This window comes from Pyrus communis, chromosome 15 (genome assembly GCF_963583255.1).
Source record: "Pyrus communis chromosome 15, drPyrComm1.1, whole genome shotgun sequence".
Taxonomy (NCBI): Eukaryota; Viridiplantae; Streptophyta; class Magnoliopsida; order Rosales; family Rosaceae; genus Pyrus; species Pyrus communis.
The window spans coordinates 22,677,050-22,695,359 of record NC_084817.1 but is presented as its reverse complement, the minus strand read 5'-3'; the positions used below and the strand labels follow the sequence as shown (position 1 = coordinate 22,695,359).

Here is an 18,310-nt window from a genome sequence, read left to right as displayed (position 1 = left end):
AGCATATATATATCTGTATGTTGGTGCTGCGGACGCACAGGTAAGTGCCAGGTAAGTTATGGTTATATTCATGTTCAGTAGTGATTTGAGATGCATAGAGAGCTCAAAACCTGCACCCCCAGTGTTAGTGCTCCCGCCCAGAGTTAGGCACAGTCCTTCACGTGATGTTCACCTCCCGCACCACACGCTCATCTTAGATCCAAGTTAGGTGCACAGACCTGTTGTACAGACTACTTTAGGTGGTTCCGACTCGTAGGTGACTCGCGATTATTCGCTCAGCCTTCATGTGATCGTAGCACTCGAGCGTACTTATTATACACCCAGTCCTGTCGTACAGACCACTTTAGGGGTTCCGACTCGTGTGCAGGTACAGTTAGTGAGATGGAGATCTGAGCTCTAGATTCAACCGTACAGGTCACGTTAGGTGACTCCGGCTGACAGATTCATGGCATTGATTTTGACATTTTCCTGAGCACTTGCATTTATTCGAGGCATTTGGCATGGCATATTTCCGAGCATGACTTATATATATGCATATTCTATTTTTCTGGAAAGTATACAGGTTTTACGGCGAGGGATTAGAACCTTGTTTATGAAATGGTTTTTGAAAAGCTTTGTTTTTGCCCACTCACACTTTTTGTTTTGCGCCACTCCAGGTTCTAGTTGGCTAGCACTTTTGGTGGCTCCCCAAAGGATTTCCCCGGCATATCTGACAGATTACCATCAGTATAGGACCACCTTTGGGTGTGTTTTTATAGTGTTATTTCTCCTGGACTGCATTAGGTCTTCAAGCTCTGAACTTTGTTTTTCACACTTACGCTTGCACATGTATGTTCTTACTTTGTGTAAAGCTGGTTTTTAAATATTTCGTACTTTTATTATTATTTTATTAGTTTCCGCACTGTGCACATGGTTACGTCACTTCCACGTGACGGCCAACATGCCCTGATCTTGATCGGGGTGTGTCACCCAAGTATGTTAACATATGTTAATAAATGCATTCCTCATTCCACACCTCTATCCTCGTTAATTCGTAGTTCAAAATACATAGACCTCACACATCCCGTATATAATATGCTTATACTACTCGTCCTTATGTGAATTAACACCCATCAATTCTACGTAAGTGGTTGAATTCTACGTTTCCATTCATCACGACGCAAGCCCATATAAACCACATGACTCATATATATATCGATCCCTTTCAGTTTAACTGCATGATATATATCAATCAATTATTACAATAATACCAACAAGAAGTTCATGTGATCTCATGCATATTATCCAAGCAATTAAAGCGATTGAATGAAAGCTAAACATTCGTTTCAGATTAATGATTCCGATTATCCAAACAAATATCAAGATGTAAGTTCACAAATATTAATAAGCACAGGTTACATCATGCGGGTGGACGTGATCTAAATAGTAGATACAATAAAGCTGCTCCTTATTTAGGAGTAATAGGCAGCTGCACAGTTTACCGGCATGCGGTGCAGCCGCCGTAGTAATGATATTATATAACTCATTTAAAGAAAGGAAAGGCGTCCATTCCATTTTTCTTAATCAAGGGGAAAGCATTTTTATTTTTCACCATACCTGCACTGGTCATCACCACCACCGCAGGCTTACCCTTGTAATTCCACTTCTCTTTCATGTACTTGATGCCTGGTTTGGTTGGAAAACACTTCAATGTGTACCACGGCATCTTCAACCTCGACATCTCAAGTTGTTTTTCTTTGTCTTGGTTCCACTGCTCCACAACGGGAACCCAGACAATCCGATACGATGGGTATCTTCTTATTCCCTCATAAACTGGTTTCAGATATGAAATGTAACAATCTTCAATGCCTACATCGGAGAGTAACAAAAACATATCCTTCCACTTCAGCTCATTGTCGATATTAACCTGTTTGAAAGAAAATTCCAGCACAGTTAATGAATAAATTGTGACGAGATTCTTTAACTTTTAACGCCAAATCCGACCAGCTGGATAATTTGATAATTTTTAATGCCAAATCGTAGTTAGACTGTTAATATAGAATGAGAGCAAACCTGCTTGTTAGAACCATCAAGAAGGACAGGCGTCGCATCAGTATTAGTGAATGGCTGAGGACGAGTTAAACTCTTCAACACCACCACAGCTTCAGCAAGCGTTCGAGACAAGCCTTTGGCACGGCACTCCCCTGGTTAAAATAATTATAAAAAGGAGAAACAAAATCATTAGATTTAGCATTGCCAACATAATTTTATGTGCTCTTCCTATTGAATTAAATGGTCCACTAGTAACCCACGTGCTTCTGGTATTTCAGCGAAAAGCAAAGCGATTGCCGCAGCAGTCGTTCCAAACCAGGCAGAGTGCTCCTCCTCCTCCCCTGGTTAAGATAATTATAAAAAGGAGAAACAAAATCATTAGATTTAGCATTGCCAACATAATTTTATGTGATCTTCCTATTGAATTAAATGGTCCACTAGTAACCCACGTATTTCTTTTTGTATTTCAACGTTAAGCAAAGCGATTGCCTCCGTTGCTTGTGTCCGAATCAAGTCGATTATGTTTCCGATTGCCACCGTTCCTTTCCGGTTCATCACCACCACCATGGGATTACCTTTGAAGTTCCACCGCTGCTCAAGGTACCCAATCACCGTGCGCGAAAAATATTGCACCGCGTACCATGGCATCTTAGACCTCCACTCCTTAAACTGCTCTTTTCCTCCTCCCGTCCAGTCCTCAACGACAGGGATCCACACAATCACACACTTGTTATGCTTTTCGATTCCCTCGTACACTTCTTTGAGACATGAAATATCTTGATCAGAAACATTGTCCAGGCTTGAAATGTAAAATAACACCCACTTCCCCTCTAGCACATTGATGTTAAAAACCTGTACGTGAAAAATAGATCAAAGAAGATAACTACAATTAAATAAGTTTCTGAGTAGTAATACAGATACGAAGAAAATCAATGTGCTAAGGGACCAAACCTCCTTGTTAGTGGGATTAACACTGATGATGGGAGGCTGCGGATACGCTTTATGCTTGAAAAGAACCAGCCTTTGGAAAACCTCGGTAATTTTAGGAGGGGCAGTGCATACAAGTTTCCAAAGCTCTTTCTTGGCCCTTACCTCCTCTGTATTAATTAGAAGAGAAAAAAAAAAAATTCAACAATATTGGACTAATGGCAAATGCAATATATATTGTCCCTCGGGAGTCATATCATGCATCCACAACCGACCTTTTTCTTGTTGGCAGATTGTAAGCTGTCCCTCAAACTTGTTGAGGATGAAGCCCATTTTGTGAGAAAAATGGGATAGATCATATGACTTAATGTCCCTGAAATAATTTAAGAGCAAATCAAATGATAGTCAGATATAAATAGCAAATTTAGAATATACCAAACATTAAAGACGTTTGAACTGCAAGAAATCTGCCAGTTTTAAATTTGGATTATAGCAAATTTGACTTGATGTCCCCGAAAGTTTGGATTGCAAGAAATCTGCCAGTTTTAAATTTAAAGTCCAACTGCTATTGCATGCACCATATTAGTTTCCTAATTGAAGGGCTTAAATTGCTTTTAGCTAGTTGTCTTTGTTTTGTAGTGAAGTAGAAGAAGATTGTACAAACATCCAATGTTTGAATCAATGAAAATATCTTGCAGAGCTCCCGCAATTCTCTCTGAAATTCTCTGTGTTGTTCTTCATTCCTTGTTCTTAGAAATTACATCAAAAAAACACTGTCAAATATAGATTTTAACAAAAGAACCCTTTTAGTTATTATATATGTACACACGCGCGCGTATACGTAGTTGGCAAGAAGAATTGTTTTTGTTTTCTTTAATCAAATCTTAATAGAAAAATTAGTACTAGAACTTACTCATCACTGGTAAGAAGAGAGAGCTCAGTTGCGCAAGCTACAAGAGTTATGATTGACCAGTAGGCATAAAATGGGGTATCCATAATTACCCTCGCCAATTTTGGTTCACTGTCTCGATCACCAGAAATTAGTCTCTCCAACTCAAGGATGTGCTCAATCACTTGTAATGCTTGATTGACCAGATTGTTAAGCTCAACTACTGCATCTTGGCGTTTCAGCGATGTCGATTTCTTGGAAAGTTGGCCGGAACATTCTTCATATTCCAAAGCAAAAACGGCCAGGGCCAAGACTACATGTACTTCACATGGATAACTTGATAGTTTTGTAAGTATTTCTTCCGTACGTGATTCAAATGCATTTTCGTTACCTGGACTCTTACACGACATCTGAAATTGCATCATAGTGTTGTTAACAACATAAAACGGGACAATAGGATTTTAATCTTTGGATAAAACACTTTTCCATTGGAAGGTGCATCAATGAAGCTACGATTAAAAGTGCTAAAAAAATAAACTAAAAAAAATCTAATTAATTTAACATCACACTTCAATCAAAGATATTTGATAATGACAATATAATGTCTTAAACAAAAATTAAACAACATTTTCATTTTCACCAGTAATTACCAAAAGGATTACCAAATTAAGAACAAAAAGAAAATAGTATTCAGTTAATATGATGACCTTGCAGCCGAAGGAGTTAATAAGAGTGCAGAAGCTGGAGCTGGCTTTGGGTGTTTCAACATCATTAAATCCGCTGCCCTGCGACAAGACATGCAAAAGTGGTAATCATCTTTGGGTGTTTCAACTAATATCTAATTAATACTTAAAAACTCAGACATTACTGGTGCACTTCTTTAAACATTTGATCTGATTTTTTTTTAAATTTTTTTTCACAAATCAAGCAATCCTGGATTGATGTAACATTTTGGCTATTTTTGGGGTACCGCTGATCAATAAATCGAGTCAAGTTTTCAAGTTTGCAATTAGAAGTTTGTCGATGGTATAATTCTCGTAACATAACAGTTAGAACGGGAAGAAACAAAAAACAGTCGTAAGGAACAAATATAAAAAGAAGGAAAAAAAAAGAGTTGTCGAGTACCCACCTCCACATTATCAATATTATTAAAAAAAAAAAAAAAAGAAAAAAAAAAGAAGAAGAAGAAGAAGAAGAAGAAGAAGAGCTAAATGAGCACTATTTTCTTACTGCTTAAAGTTCTTAAGAAGCAGCAGTATAAATACCTGCTCAATAATATTGTGTATGATCTTGGTCGAATCCTTAATGATTTTCTGACTAGTCGAGAAAATAGCATGAACATCAAAGCTGGCATGGCCCTCATCAGGAACACGGTAATTAACTGCAAAAATGAGCTTCATGATTTCGTTTTGAGACCTGTCGAAAAGGCTGATCCGTTCACTACCTTCACCTTCACCCTCACCCTCACCCTGATCACTAACCCCCATCTCCATGCGTTGCTCTTGCTCATCATCGGTTAGTAGTTGGACAGACAACTCCTCTGTCATGACCTCATTTTCTGGTAGGCTTTCCATGACCAACGAAGATGGACTTTTTTTTTTTTTATTCGGTCGAATGATCGAACCTTTTCAGATTAGTCTACGGTTTCTTGAATAAATAGGGAGCCCAAGAGAAAAACATAGACAATATTTCAAGAAACTCACGAGGGTCCAAATCAGGGTCTCCATCTCGCCTTATTAGAACGGTCAGACTCTAGTCGTCGGTTTACTGGAAGACTTTTCAAATGGATATTTAGGAAGGCGCAGACTCCGCGAACGTCCCGCGCCGCCTTATGCTAATAAAGGAAAGGAAGCATCAACCACATTCCTTTTTTTAAATATTTCAAGAAATGAAAAATACAAAAATACCCGAAGTCCAGCCCAAGAAACATTTTTTTTTTTTTAAAATGCTAGCCATACCCCTAACAATTATATTTATTAACATAGCCTAGCCCACACAACTTCAAAGAAATTAATATGTGCCATCAGCTGAACCCACTGATAGGATTTTTACCATACACGTAAAGAGGGTTAAAAACAGTTAGAATACTTGCAAGAGAAATAAGGTAATTATAGTATAGTCGGCTATAGCAAGATCATCCAATCGAAGTCCAAAACAGCTCCTTCCTACTCAATCTAACCTTCTTTGGTCAATTTTGGCAACTGGACATGAAGTCAATTTTGGCAACTGGACATGAAGTTATGAACTCGTGCCAGCATTATGGACTTTGCAAGTATCACAAGTTAAAAAAAAAAAAAAAACCCTAACATTATTTTTAGTTGAATGGAAGATGAAAGCTGGTATTGGCATGGGAGCCACAACTGAAAATTCAACTGAACAATGAGTCGATCAACATTTGGATATGAAATTTACGTTTAGGATAGTATTGGTAGGTAAGGATAGTTAAAGAAATAAATTAAAAGCAAAGTCGTGACTCGTGTCTCTCATGAATCCATGACTCGTAATCGCAAGGTCTCCCTAGTCAATCAGTACTATAATAATGTCAAAACTTGAGCAAAGCAGTAGAGGAAACTCAAAAGCCCAAACAACCTTCGCCGAGAATGATTATGGTAGTTCAGCACATTCCAAGCGAGCTCGAGGTTCCGTGATCTGCTGCCTGGTTTGCGTTTCTGAGGACCCAATCGAACTTGTAAGTCTATGACAATGAAACTCAAGAACTTTCTGTAGCTTAATCATTATGATAAGTTGCTAAATGTTGATTATTTTTCAGTCTTAGTTTCAAATGAAACGTGTTGCTGCAAATTAGTTAGAACAGATCCTTGTTTAGCTTAGTCCCTGAGTTTACAAGCAAGTGTTGCTGATTGTTTGATCGTTTTCATTTTTTGTTTTCAATTTCTTAAAAACTGAAAATTTGTTTTGTGAAAACTAAAAAATAAAAACAAAATGTTTTTCAAACGGCCACTAAATAAAATGAACTCATATGTGTCATATGTGGACACCATATCTATGATCTATTCCACTTGATATTCAACCATGTACGATCTGCTGTTGTGGCTTTTAATTATATATGATTGAAATAAATTAATGTTTTAATTATATTAATCTCAAAAGAAATCATAATATAAAAAATTATTTAATTAGATTAAAATTGAAATATTCGAACAAATGTATGTAAAATATCCTAAACTAACTACTCATGGGGTGACTACTGGGATGGCGGCTAAAGGTCGCTCGGAGGATCGGGGAGGCGAATGCTAGAGGCTACCATTGCCTGCACCATCTCTCACGTGCACTACGAAAGTCATCCTCCCATTGGCGCTCAGCTGCTTCCCAAGCTTCAGCTCGTTGGTGCATCGACTCTAACTCCATCTCCAACTACTGCAGTCTAGAAGTTGTAATGCCTGTAGGTTGAGAGGTAGATGAAGAAGATCCCTCGAGGTCCTGAACCTAACCCTCTCCTAGGTCGCAGATCTCTCGACCTTTTCGCTGCCCAACCCCATCCATCAACAACTGTAAAGACACATCTGGATCAGGCGTTAGCCGTTCCTTATGTAAAAAAATTAAAAAAATTAAAAAAATTAAAAAAATTAAAAAAAAAACCTAACTAACAAACAAACCAATTAAGATTATCAATCAAAATTTTAAAATTTTTAAGTGTTGAAATTTGAAATTAAAATTTTTGAACGGAATACTTACATAATTGTCGTCAGCCACTTGGTTGCCATAATTGTCCAGCGTATCCCCCCATGAGTCATTTCAGGAAAAGCGAACTCTTCGCACGCTGTTCCTTGACTCGAAAAGTAAAGGGCTGTGCACCAAAGTTATGGATGTATTGCTTCGCTTTTGGGTTACCTTTATTTGCCGTCAATTTCAGCAGAAAAAGGCACAAGTCTAGTACTATTTATGCAGCTTGTACTTCCACTCCTTGAACTGATCAATCGACACTTGGGTTATGTACACGGACATACCAAGCTCTTCTATGTTGATCTCAAAGTTGACCTGAAATAGATAAAAAAAAATGTTAGTTTAAAAATACACAATAAAAAATTAATAAAAAACTATTTTTATTTTATTTTATAAAAGCACACTTACTGAGATCTCTATCATCATCGCCTTTTTCACCTCTAAGGTGAGCTTCTTCTATGTAGGGGCTTTCATTAGGCACTTGGTGCGGACAATGGCTCTCATTTCATGAGTCAACAGGCTATTGACTTCGGCTGTGGATACGCTTGGTAGATTGGGCCTTCTGAACTGATGAAACTTATGATGTGGTTGACTCGGCAGTAACCACCTAGTTACCGCTGGTCCTTTCCAGTGGAATATCCATCATCTCTACCGCTTGGGTACCAAAGGCAGAGCAGCTGCCACTGGCAATCCACCACGATGACATCTGTGGAAAAAAATCACAAGGTATTGATTGTTTTGTAGGTACAAATTGGTCAAGACAAAAGGTGGCGAATTTCTGCTACCACACCTCTTTCGATTGTCGATGTCGCAAAATTGTCCAAATGGCTTGCCAGCCAAGGAAACAGTGTAGATATCAAACGTGACATCTAGAAAATAATATTTTCTGCTACAACTAACAAAATTAATTAATTAATTACACAATTAAACAAAAAAACTTAAATTAATTGGGAGAGGGAGAGTGAGATGTGTGATGAGTCAGGTGTGAGATGGGCATGAGTGAGAAAAAGAGCAAAAATATAGAGCAGAGAAGAGAGTTGGGAAAGAAGAAAGGAGAAGGAAAAGGAAATGGAGAAGGTCACATGACTTGTTTTAATGAATTGGGTTTATTTCGTTGGCACAGTAGCCAATATCATCAAGCAAAGGGGTGTCGATAGGGTTTAGGATAGGTCATCGTGGATCTTTGCTTGATGACCCATATATTAGCCCGACCAATATTTTGACGAACAAAGTTACTTCTGCCAACATACTTGTTTTTCTGTTGGGCAAAAGGTGGCATAATACGCACCAATTTTTTCCTTTGTTGCAAAAACATTACCTATGTAAATTTTGCGTCACCCAAAGTCTCTGGAAAAAACCAAAACCTTGATCACTTTTTGCCCACCCCAAATTTTTTTACTTCGTGAAATAAAGTAACTTTCCCAACGAAATTTGGTGCGTCGGGCAAATGGTAATTTTTGGTAGTGATAGTTTGCATAGAAGAATTGTAGCCTTCTTTTCCCTTTTTTTTTTTTTATGTTTAAGTTAAAATATTAATTTGACATTTTCTATTTATTTATAAAAAAAAGTTTAAGTAATTAGCAACGAGGGTAAATTTGTCCTTGAAGGGTTTATGTGAAAATGAATTAAAATCTTAGGAGATGTTAATGCAAGTTTATAAATCTAAACGGGTTTTGTGAAAACATAGAAATCTTCAAAGGATGTTTGTGTAATTACCCCTTTAGGTTTACTGGTCTCTGTGGGTTTTTACGTAAAATGGTAAAATGGATGATCGAGTCGAAATGCAAAAAGTAAACAAACTAATCATTTGACAACTCATCTGTTTGGTTTTTTAACTATTCCTTTGGTCATCAAAATTGTTCCTGACATCCACTTCCGTTAGTGTGCAGATTTTACACTTGTGTGTGATCCACAAAACTAATCAAACGATGCCACGTGGAATAAAGAAAAAAAATTCTTAAAAATAGTTACCTTAAAGATTTAAATAAAAGGGGTCGGTGGGGAACGGGAAAATCTGGGGTGGGTCGATGGCAGGACAGCCGGAGAGGAGGGAGAGTGAGAGAGAGAGGGTCGGGGAAATGTGATTGAAAACCAATTGAGCATGGGTAACTTCAGCACAGGCGTTCATGTGCAGCATTGTCCGCGAGGTGGGATATGGTCAAGGTTTTAAGTGGTCTTCTTAATACATGGGGTATTATTGGTTGGGGAAGGGGGTGGGTCTGCTGGTGGTTTACATATCAGAAGAATGTCATGTTAATCTCCTTAATTCTACAGTTAACTTGATTTGTTTTCAGCGTTTCAGGACCACGAACAAATTAATTAGATTGGAATCATAAGTAATCGCTATGGACATAGACATTTTACTTGAAGCGTCGAAGGACACCTCGACGCCAAAGCTTCCCAGGTGCATCTTCAGAGTTCCTGAAGTTCTCCGCAGACATAACGTACTGGCATACGCACCTGACATTGTCTCAATCGGACCCTATCATCCACGAGACAATGTACAATTTCAAGCAATGGAAAATCTGAAATACGAGTATTTGCGTGACCTCCTCTTACACATGGATAGGTCACACGACAGGGATATGAAGACTTTTATGCGCATCCGTTTGAAACTCTGATGAAAATGGAGTTTCTCCACATGATGATACTTGATGGTTGCTTCCTAGTACAAATATTTAGGAAGTTTGTGAATAAGGAACAGAGGGACATTAATGACCCTGTATTCAACATGGATTGCATGTTCCAGTACATATGCCATGACCTTTTGCTCTTAGAAAATCAGATTCCTTGGTTTGTCCTCCAGTACATATATGAGCTCACCGTGAAGTATTACCAGAACCCTGAGCCCTGCCTCTCGGTACTCATCCTCACCAAGCTCAGCTCACAACCACAACTGTCCCATAACTGCCGGTGGTTTCTGGATCATCTACGAGGAAATAACTACAAAGAGGATGAAAGTGTGCTCCACATTCTCGATCTCATAAGAACTTCCATAGTTTCCTTATTCACTGAACGCTATGAGAAACCTTTCCACGATGCAAATATACAATTGATAGCTTCAGCAAGGATTGTCCCCTTGATGTCTCCCCTTTTCTTTCTTAGCCGAAAGTGGCCAAGTTGGCCGCCATCCAACATGGTTTCTACTTAGTCAACATGTTTGACTTTTTCTAATCTAATAACTGTAATAAATTTGATTTTTTCTATTTATTTATAATTAATTAGCAATGAGGGTAAACTTGTCCTTGAAGGGTTTTTGTGAAAATGAATTAAAATCTTTTTTTTGTTGGGGGGGTAATTAATGTAAGTTTATAAATCTGAACGAGTTTTGTGAAAACATAGAAGTCTTCAAATATTTAAATAAAAAAAGTCGATGGGGAATAGGATAATCTGGGGTGGGTCGAGGGTTGGGGAAATCTGATTGAATACCGGTTGAGCATTGGTAACTTCAGCACAGGTGTTCATGTGTAGCATTGTCCGCGAGGTGCGATATGGTCAAGGTTTTAAGTTGTCATCTTAATACATGGGGTGGGCGTGGGGCTTGAATCTGTGTAAGGAATTGTGGCTGGTGGTTTACAGATCGGAATTTTGATGACAAAAACTATAATTAAAGGACCGAGTTTGAAACATAAAAAGATCAAACTGATGAGTTGTCAAAAAATAGAAGATCTTTTGTGATTTAATAAAAAAAAAAAGTCCAAAAAAAGAAAGCATTTTACTTTTAAGTCCACATGATGTGTTGACCCAAAAAAAAGGCCATGCAGCTTTTGGTTGCAAACTGAATTTTGCGAGAAAATAAAAATAAATAATTTTTTTTTTTTTTTTATATACTAAAGCCCAGTTTTGGGTTACTGTTCATCTATAATGTCTGGACGAAAATGCCCCCAAAATGATGCTCTTAATGTTACTTTTCCCCACTTTTGCACAGAAAAATGGCGATTTTGCCCATTGTCCACACCTGTCGATCATCTTTCCTGCTCGACTTCTCTGCTTTTTGTTTTTCTGATTTCCATCTCTCTTTCTCTCTCTCTCTCTCGCACTCCCTTTTTTCCTTCTCCAGCCTTTGCATATTTCTGGTCTCCGCACAGCAAACAGTTGCAGCAGCTGTGACTTCTATTTCTTTTTTCTCTCTTGAAAATGGTATGAACTCTGATCACTCTGTCTCGATCAAATCTCACAAAGTTTTCAGCTTTTTCCGATTTTAATTTCTGGGTTACTGTTCTTTGATAACTTCCTCATCTGGGCAATCTCCAATTTTCATTTGTATTTTCATCTGGGAGGAGTTCTTGAATGCTAATTAATCAATGTTAGTAGATTGTTACTTATTAACTTGATGTTTAAGCATGGACATTTGTGAATTTCCAGGTTTACAGTTTTGTAGATTTTGTTTTGCTGTCAGTTGTGGTGCTTTGTTGGGGCTTTCCCGGCTAAAAGAGTACTTTGTGTTTTGGTTGCTCAATTAATAAATCTGAGATTTGCTAGCACCTGTGATGCTGCTGTTATATTTTGGGTACGTTTTTTGTCCTCCTGCTTTTTTCCAGTTTGCAGATGAATTGATAATTGTTGGATTAAATGGATTTGTATTTTTTGGGAAGAAATGAGAAGAAGAAGAAGAAATTGAAAGGGTAAAGCTTCATACTTTAGTATGAAGAAGGAGAAAATTACTTGGTAAAGATTTGAGCTTTAGCTACTGCATGCAGATTCAGCTTTCCTTTGCATTTGAATGAATTGGAAACTGAGTGGAAAATGTTAAGTAATTAGCAACGAGGGTAAATTTGTCCTTGAAGGGTTTATGTGAAAATGAATTAAAATCTTAGGAGGTGTTAATGTAAGTTTATAAATCTGAGCGGGTTTTGTGAAAACATAGAAATCCTCAAAGTGTGTTTGTGTAATTACCCCTTTAGGTTTACTGGTCTCTGTGGGTTTTTACGTAAAATGGTAAAATGGATGATCGAGTCGAAATGCAAAAAGTAAACAAACTAGTCATTTGACAACTCATCTGTTTGGTTTTTTAACTATTGCTTTGGTCATCAAAATTGTTCCTGACATCCCTTTCCGTTAGTGTGTAGATTTTACACTTGTGTGTGATCCACAAAACTAATCGTACGATACCACGTGGAATAAAGAAAAAAAATTCTTAAAAATAGTTACCTTAAAGATTTAAATAAAAGGGGTCGGTGGGGAACGGGAAAATCTGGGGTGGGTCGACGGCAGGACAGCCGGAGACGAGGGAGAGTGAGAGAGAGGGTCGGGGAAATGTGATTGAATACCAATTGAGCATGGGTAACTTCAGCACAGGTGTTCATGTGCAGCATTGTCCGCAAGGTGGGATATGGTCAAGGTTTTAAGTGGTCTCCTTAATGCATGGGGTATTGGTTGGGGAAAGGGGTGGGGCTTGAATCTGAGTAAGGAATTGTGGCTGGTGGTTTACATAACGGAAGAATGTCATGTTAATCTCCTTAATTCTACAGTTAACTTGATTTGTTTTCAGCGTTTCAGGACCACGAACAAATTAATTAGATTGGAATCATAAGTAATCGCTATGGACATAGACATTTTACTTGAAGCGTCGAAGAACACCTCGACGCCAAAGCTTCCCAGGTGCATCTTCAGAGTTCCTGAAGTTCTCCGCAGACATAACGTACTGGCATACATACCTGACATTGTTTCAATCAGACCCTATCATCCACGAGACAATGTACAATTTCAAGCTATGGAAAATCTGAAATACGAGTATTTGCGCGACCTCCTCTTACACATGGATAGGTCACACGACAGGGATATGAAGACTTTTATGCGCATCCGTTTGAAACTCTGATGAAAATGGAGTTTCTCCACATGATGATACTTGATGGTTGCTTCCTAGTACAAATATTTAGGAAGTATTGGAAGAAAGCATGGGTGTATGTATGGTACATTGGCTGTCATAGTTGTCCCTTTACTTTTCCATGTTTTCTGCTTTACTTTTCCATGTTTTTCTGCTTTGCTTTTCCTTTCTTTCTGCTTTGCTTTTCCTTGTTTTCTTCCTTGTTTTCTGCTTCTGTTTCTTTTCCTTTGTTCCGCTCATTTATATGAGCTTTCCTTGTACTTGGTTTCACACAATACAAAATATAGACATTCAAAATTCAATATGGTATCAGAGCAGTGACCCTAACCGGCCTGTCTCTGTGGTGTTCTCTTGAGAGATTTGTGAGCTTCTTGTCCTTCAATCATGGTTGAAGAAAGCTTAGTAAATTTGGAAGGAGACGGCTTTCATGCTACTCCACCATCACCACACTCAGATATTGATATCAACCCAAATCAACGTCTTAGTTCTGTCTTGCTAAATGAGTTTAACTATCTTTCATGGGAGAGAGCAGTTTCTCTTGCTCTGGGAGGACGATCAAAGCTTGGTTATGTTAATGGTGTTATTCCAATGCCTGAGACTACCTCACCGGAGTATGATGATTGGCTATGCAAAGACCAGTTGGTCATGTCGTGGCTACTCAATTCCATGTATCGTAAGATTGAAGAAATTTTTAGCTATGCTGAATCTTCCATGACTCTTTGGAAAAATCTCAAGGAAATGTATGGAAATCAGAACAATGTGGCTAGAGTGTTTCAGTTAAAGAAGGACATTGCTGGTTTGCAACAGGAAGGGAAGCCATTTGTGCAACATCTTGGAAAGCTGACCACTATGTGGAACGAGCTGAATGTGTATCGACCACACATCATCGACGCTGCTGTGCTAACTAAAAGAGCCGAGGAAGACAAAATATTCCAACTCCTAGCAAGCCTGAGCCCTGAATTCGAAGATCTTCGAAGCCATATCCTCATGAATCCTGACCTGCATTCTTTTTCAAGTGTGTGTGCCACAATTCAAAGAGAAGAGGTTCGAAGGAAAGTCATGACCTTGGACATGAAGGCAAATATACCAGAAGCTAGGGCTTACTTCTCTAACCAAAAACTTGGTGAGGAGAGAGGCTACAAAGGAAAGAAAACTGGCTTAAAATGTAGCCATTGTGATGCTGGTGGGCACTCAAGAGACCAATGCTGGATTCTTCATCCAGAGTTAAAACCAAAGTTTCCTAGGGATAACAAAGGTGTCTCGAAAGGCTCGTACAACCCTTCTTACAAGGCAAATCATGTTGCCACAACTTCTTCTGATGGAGCACTGAAGTTCACCATTAATCCAGCTGCACTGATCAACGAGTTTGCTATGTTTCTTCACAAGAAACAAGGGCTTGGAGATAGTGAAGGACCACTAAATCATTGTGACAATAATCAAACTGCACTACTAGGACAGTTTGCTGGCTTCCTGGCTGGAAATGAAGGCGTGGTACAAATGGACATCCCATGTATCTTACACTCCTTCTCAACTGCTCTCAACATTGGTAATGTGCATGATTATTGGATTATAGATTCTGGAGCCACTGATCATATGACTAATAAGTCTACAAACTTGCATAAATTTGAAAAAAATTCTATTCCATCTCAAGTGTCAGTTGCCAATGGAAAAAATGCTATGGTTGTAGGAAAAGGAAAAATACATTTGATCTCAAGTGATGTCAAGTCTGAGGCTCTTTATGTTCCCTCGTTCCCTTTTCAACTTTTATCTGTTAGCAAGATCACAAACTCATTAAATTGTCTTGCCATTTTCTCTCCCAAAAATGTGATCTTTCAGGATGTAGTCACCAAGAAGACGATTGGTGAAGGATTTTTCTTAAATGGTCTCTACTATCTTTCCAAGCATATTCAAGTTCCCAAGGTTTTTCAAGTCACTTCAAGCTTAGCTCAAGAACAACAACTTTGGCACCAACGTCTAGCACATCCTTCTGAAAAAGTTCTATCCACCTTGTTCCCAAATATGTGCAAAGTTACAAGTCCTTGTGATGTTTGTCATTTTTCTAAGTTTACTAGATTACCATTTACTTCCTCTTTGTCTAGGGCTAGTAACCCTTTTGAAATCGTGCATTCCGATGTTTGGGGACCAACTATAGAGTCTTTTGATGGATACAAATATTTTGTAACTTTTGTGGATGATTTCACAAGGATTACTTGGTTGTATCTTTTGAAATTTAAAAGTGAAGTGATGGAAGTTTTTCAAGATTTTCATAGACTTGTGGCCACCCAATTTGCTTCAAAAATTCATATTTTACGATCAGATAACGGCACAGAATATATGTCTCATAACATGTCACACTACTTGAGCACGCATGGTATATTACACCAAACAAGCTGTGTTGGAACACCTCAACAAAATGGGGTGGCCGAGAAGAAGAATAGAGATCTACTTGAGAAGACTAGAGCTCTTATGTTTCACATGAATGTGCCTAAGAAGTTTTGGTCTCAAGGAGTCTTTACTGCGGCATATCTCATCAATAGATTGCCTAGTAAAGTGTTGAATTTTAAATCACCTTATGAGGTCTTGAAAAATAGAAAGATCAACTTTTCCCATTTGAGAGTCTTTGGGTGTACATGCTTTGTTCACATTCAAACTCAAAATCGTGACAAGCTAGACCCAAGGGCTGCCAAATGTGTCTTTCTAGGTTATTCATCTACCCAAAAAGGTTACAAGTGCTATAATTCAACAACTAGAAAAATGGTTGTTTCAAGGGATGTTAAATTTGAAGAACATGTTCCTTACTTCTCACAATCACTGGATTACTCTAGACAGGGGGAGCATTTGATGGACTTATTTCCTTTTCCATATCCAAACGGAGAAGATGCAACATGCACTCCTAGTGATCATGTGCCGGATGATGTTAACCTTCACTCGGTGGAACATCTTGAAGATGAAAACCCTTCCTCATCGGAGATTCACACTGCACCCTCCAGTGATCCTTCCAATCATGATGTTGTTCAAATACCTGTAGTTCAATCTCCTACAGTTCGTCGCAATCCTGCACGAGAGAGGAAACTTCCATCCAAGTTGCATGATTATGTGACCTACACTGCCAGGTATCCCGTGACTGATGTTATTGATTATAGCAAAGTCTCATCTTCTTTTGCTACATTCCTAAGTGCCATTAATGAAGCTCAAGAACCTCAAAGTTTTCAAGAAGCCAATCTTCACAGTGAGTGGAGAAATGCTATGGCAGAGGATCTTCAAGCCCTCCATGAAAATAACACATGGACTATAGTGAAGCTTCCAAAAGGAAAGAAGGCAGTGGGGAGTCGTTGGGTGTACAAAACTAAGTTTCATTCAGATGGCACAATCGAAAGGAATAAGGCTCGCTTGGTTGCTCGAGGTTTTACACAAACCTATGGCGTCGATTATAAAGAGACATTTGCTCCGGTGGCAAAAATGAACACTGTTAGAGTATTGTTGTCGGTTGCAATTAACAATGCATGGCCTCTCTTTCAAATGGATGTTAAAAATGCTTTCCTGCATGGTGAACTTGAAGAAGAGGTTTACATGAAGCTACCCCCAGGTCATCCTCAATCAAACAATCCAGAAATGGTGTGCAAACTCCATAAATCATTTATGGTCTCAAGCAAAGTCCACGTGCATGGTATGCCAAGCTCAGTCATGTTCTGGAAAGGGTTGGTTTTTGTCGAAGTATTGTGGATTCTTCCCTATTTGTTCGTTCCAGCTTAGTGGGTAAACTAGTTGTGCTCATTTATGTTGATGATCTAATTGTGACTGGTGATAATATGTCAGAGATTAATGCTCTTAAACAGTATCTCAACAACAAGTTTGCTATCAAGGATCTTGGCACTCTCAAATACTTTCTGGGCATCGAGATGGCACACTCTCACAAGGGTTTCTTCCTCAACCAACGCAAGTATGTCATGGATCTTCTTCACGAACCAAAAATGACAGATTGCAAGCCTGCTCGTACCCCCTTGGATAGCAACTTGAAGCTAAAAACTCACGGTGATCCAGTTCCCAATTTAAGTTACTATCAAAGAATGGTTGGCAAACCCATTTATCTGACTATCACACGTCCTGATATATCATATGTTGTCAACATTGTTAGCCAGTTTATGCACTTTCCAAACATGGATCATTTGAAGATTGTTCATCGTGTGCTACGTTATCTTAAGGGTTCCATTGGTAGAGGAATTCTTATGCGCAACAATAGTCACACTCAGATCTCAGGCTATACCGATGCTGACTGGGCAGGCAATTCTCTCGATCGCAAGTCTACCACTGGGTTTTGTACGTTTGTGGGAGGCAACCTAGTTAACTGGAAAAGCAAGAAACAAAGTGTTGTTGCACGCTCTAGTGCAGAGGCAGAGTATCGTGCTATGGCGTCCACTGCTTGTGAACTTATTTGGCTCAAAAGCCTTCTGTTGACTTTAGGTTTTCCTCATCAACAACCCATGTCCCTACACTGTGATAATCAGGCCGCGATGCACATTGCATCGAATCCTGTATTCCATGAGCGAACTAAACATATTGAAGTTGATTGTCACTACGTCAGAAATCAAGTTCAGTCCAAGGTGATCGACACTCACTACACGCGCAGTCATGATCAACTTGCGGATATTTTCACAAAAGGATTACCCTCTGCTGATTTTCAACGTCTTTTGTTCAAGCTTGGATCAATTAATCCCTTTGATCCAGCTTGAGGGGGAGTATTGGAAGAAAGCATGGGTGTATGTATGGTACATTGGCTGTCATAGTTGTTGTTTTACTTTTCCATGTTTTCTGCTTTACTTTTCCATGTTTTTCTGCTTTGCTTTTTCTTTCTTTCTGCTTTGCTTTTCCTTGTTTTCTTCCTTGTTTTCTGCTTCTGTTTCTTTTCCTTTCTTCCGCTCATTTATATGAGCTTTCCTTGTACTTGGTTTCAC

General features: G+C 38.7%; 2 protein-coding genes across 2 annotated transcripts; one reads left to right on the top strand and one right to left on the bottom strand.

Moving 5' to 3' along the window:
• Nucleotides 1–1,256: 1,256 nt before the first annotated feature.
• On the bottom strand, nucleotides 1,257–5,455 carry LOC137718488 (protein SIEVE ELEMENT OCCLUSION A-like). The gene is made up of 9 exons (XM_068458051.1): nucleotides 5,113–5,455; nucleotides 4,555–4,632; nucleotides 3,872–4,257; nucleotides 3,234–3,331; nucleotides 2,983–3,128; nucleotides 2,481–2,883; nucleotides 2,292–2,372; nucleotides 2,053–2,183; nucleotides 1,257–1,906 (listed from the first exon to the last, which is right to left on the bottom strand). The coding sequence occupies exons 1-9, from the start codon at nucleotides 5,419–5,421 to the stop codon at nucleotides 1,523–1,525; spliced, it is 2,016 nt and encodes a 671-aa protein (XP_068314152.1). The 5' UTR covers nucleotides 5,422–5,455; the 3' UTR covers nucleotides 1,257–1,522.
• Nucleotides 5,456–13,742: 8,287 nt separating this feature from the next.
• On the top strand, nucleotides 13,743–14,955 carry LOC137717211 (uncharacterized). The gene is made up of 2 exons (XM_068456505.1): nucleotides 13,743–14,849; nucleotides 14,932–14,955. Exons 1-2 carry the CDS (start codon nucleotides 13,743–13,745, stop codon nucleotides 14,953–14,955), a joined length of 1,131 nt encoding a protein of 376 aa, XP_068312606.1.
• The last annotated feature ends 3,355 nt before the right edge of the window (nucleotides 14,956–18,310 follow it).

What these genes read in the sequence shown, in the direction of transcription:
- LOC137718488 (XM_068458051.1), bottom strand. Translation starts at nt 5,421, where the DNA reads ATGGAAAGCCTACCAGAAAATGAGGTCATGACAGAGGAGTTGTCTGTC. An exon ending in TTAATCCCACTAACAAGGAG is followed by an intron (nt 2,884 to 2,982) that starts GTTTGGTCCCTT and finishes TTTCACGTACAG; the next exon opens with GTTTTTAACATCAATGTGCT. An exon ending in TGAAATACAAAAAGAAATAC is followed by an intron (nt 2,373 to 2,480) that starts GTGGGTTACTAG and finishes TATCTTAACCAG; the next exon opens with GGGAGGAGGAGGAGCACTCT.
- LOC137717211 (XM_068456505.1), top strand. Translation starts at nt 13,743, where the DNA reads ATGGTTGAAGAAAGCTTAGTAAATTTGGAAGGAGACGGCTTTCATGCT. An exon ending in TGGCTGGAAATGAAGGCGTG is followed by an intron (nt 14,850 to 14,931) that starts GTACAAATGGAC and finishes ATTGGATTATAG; the next exon opens with ATTCTGGAGCCACTGATCAT.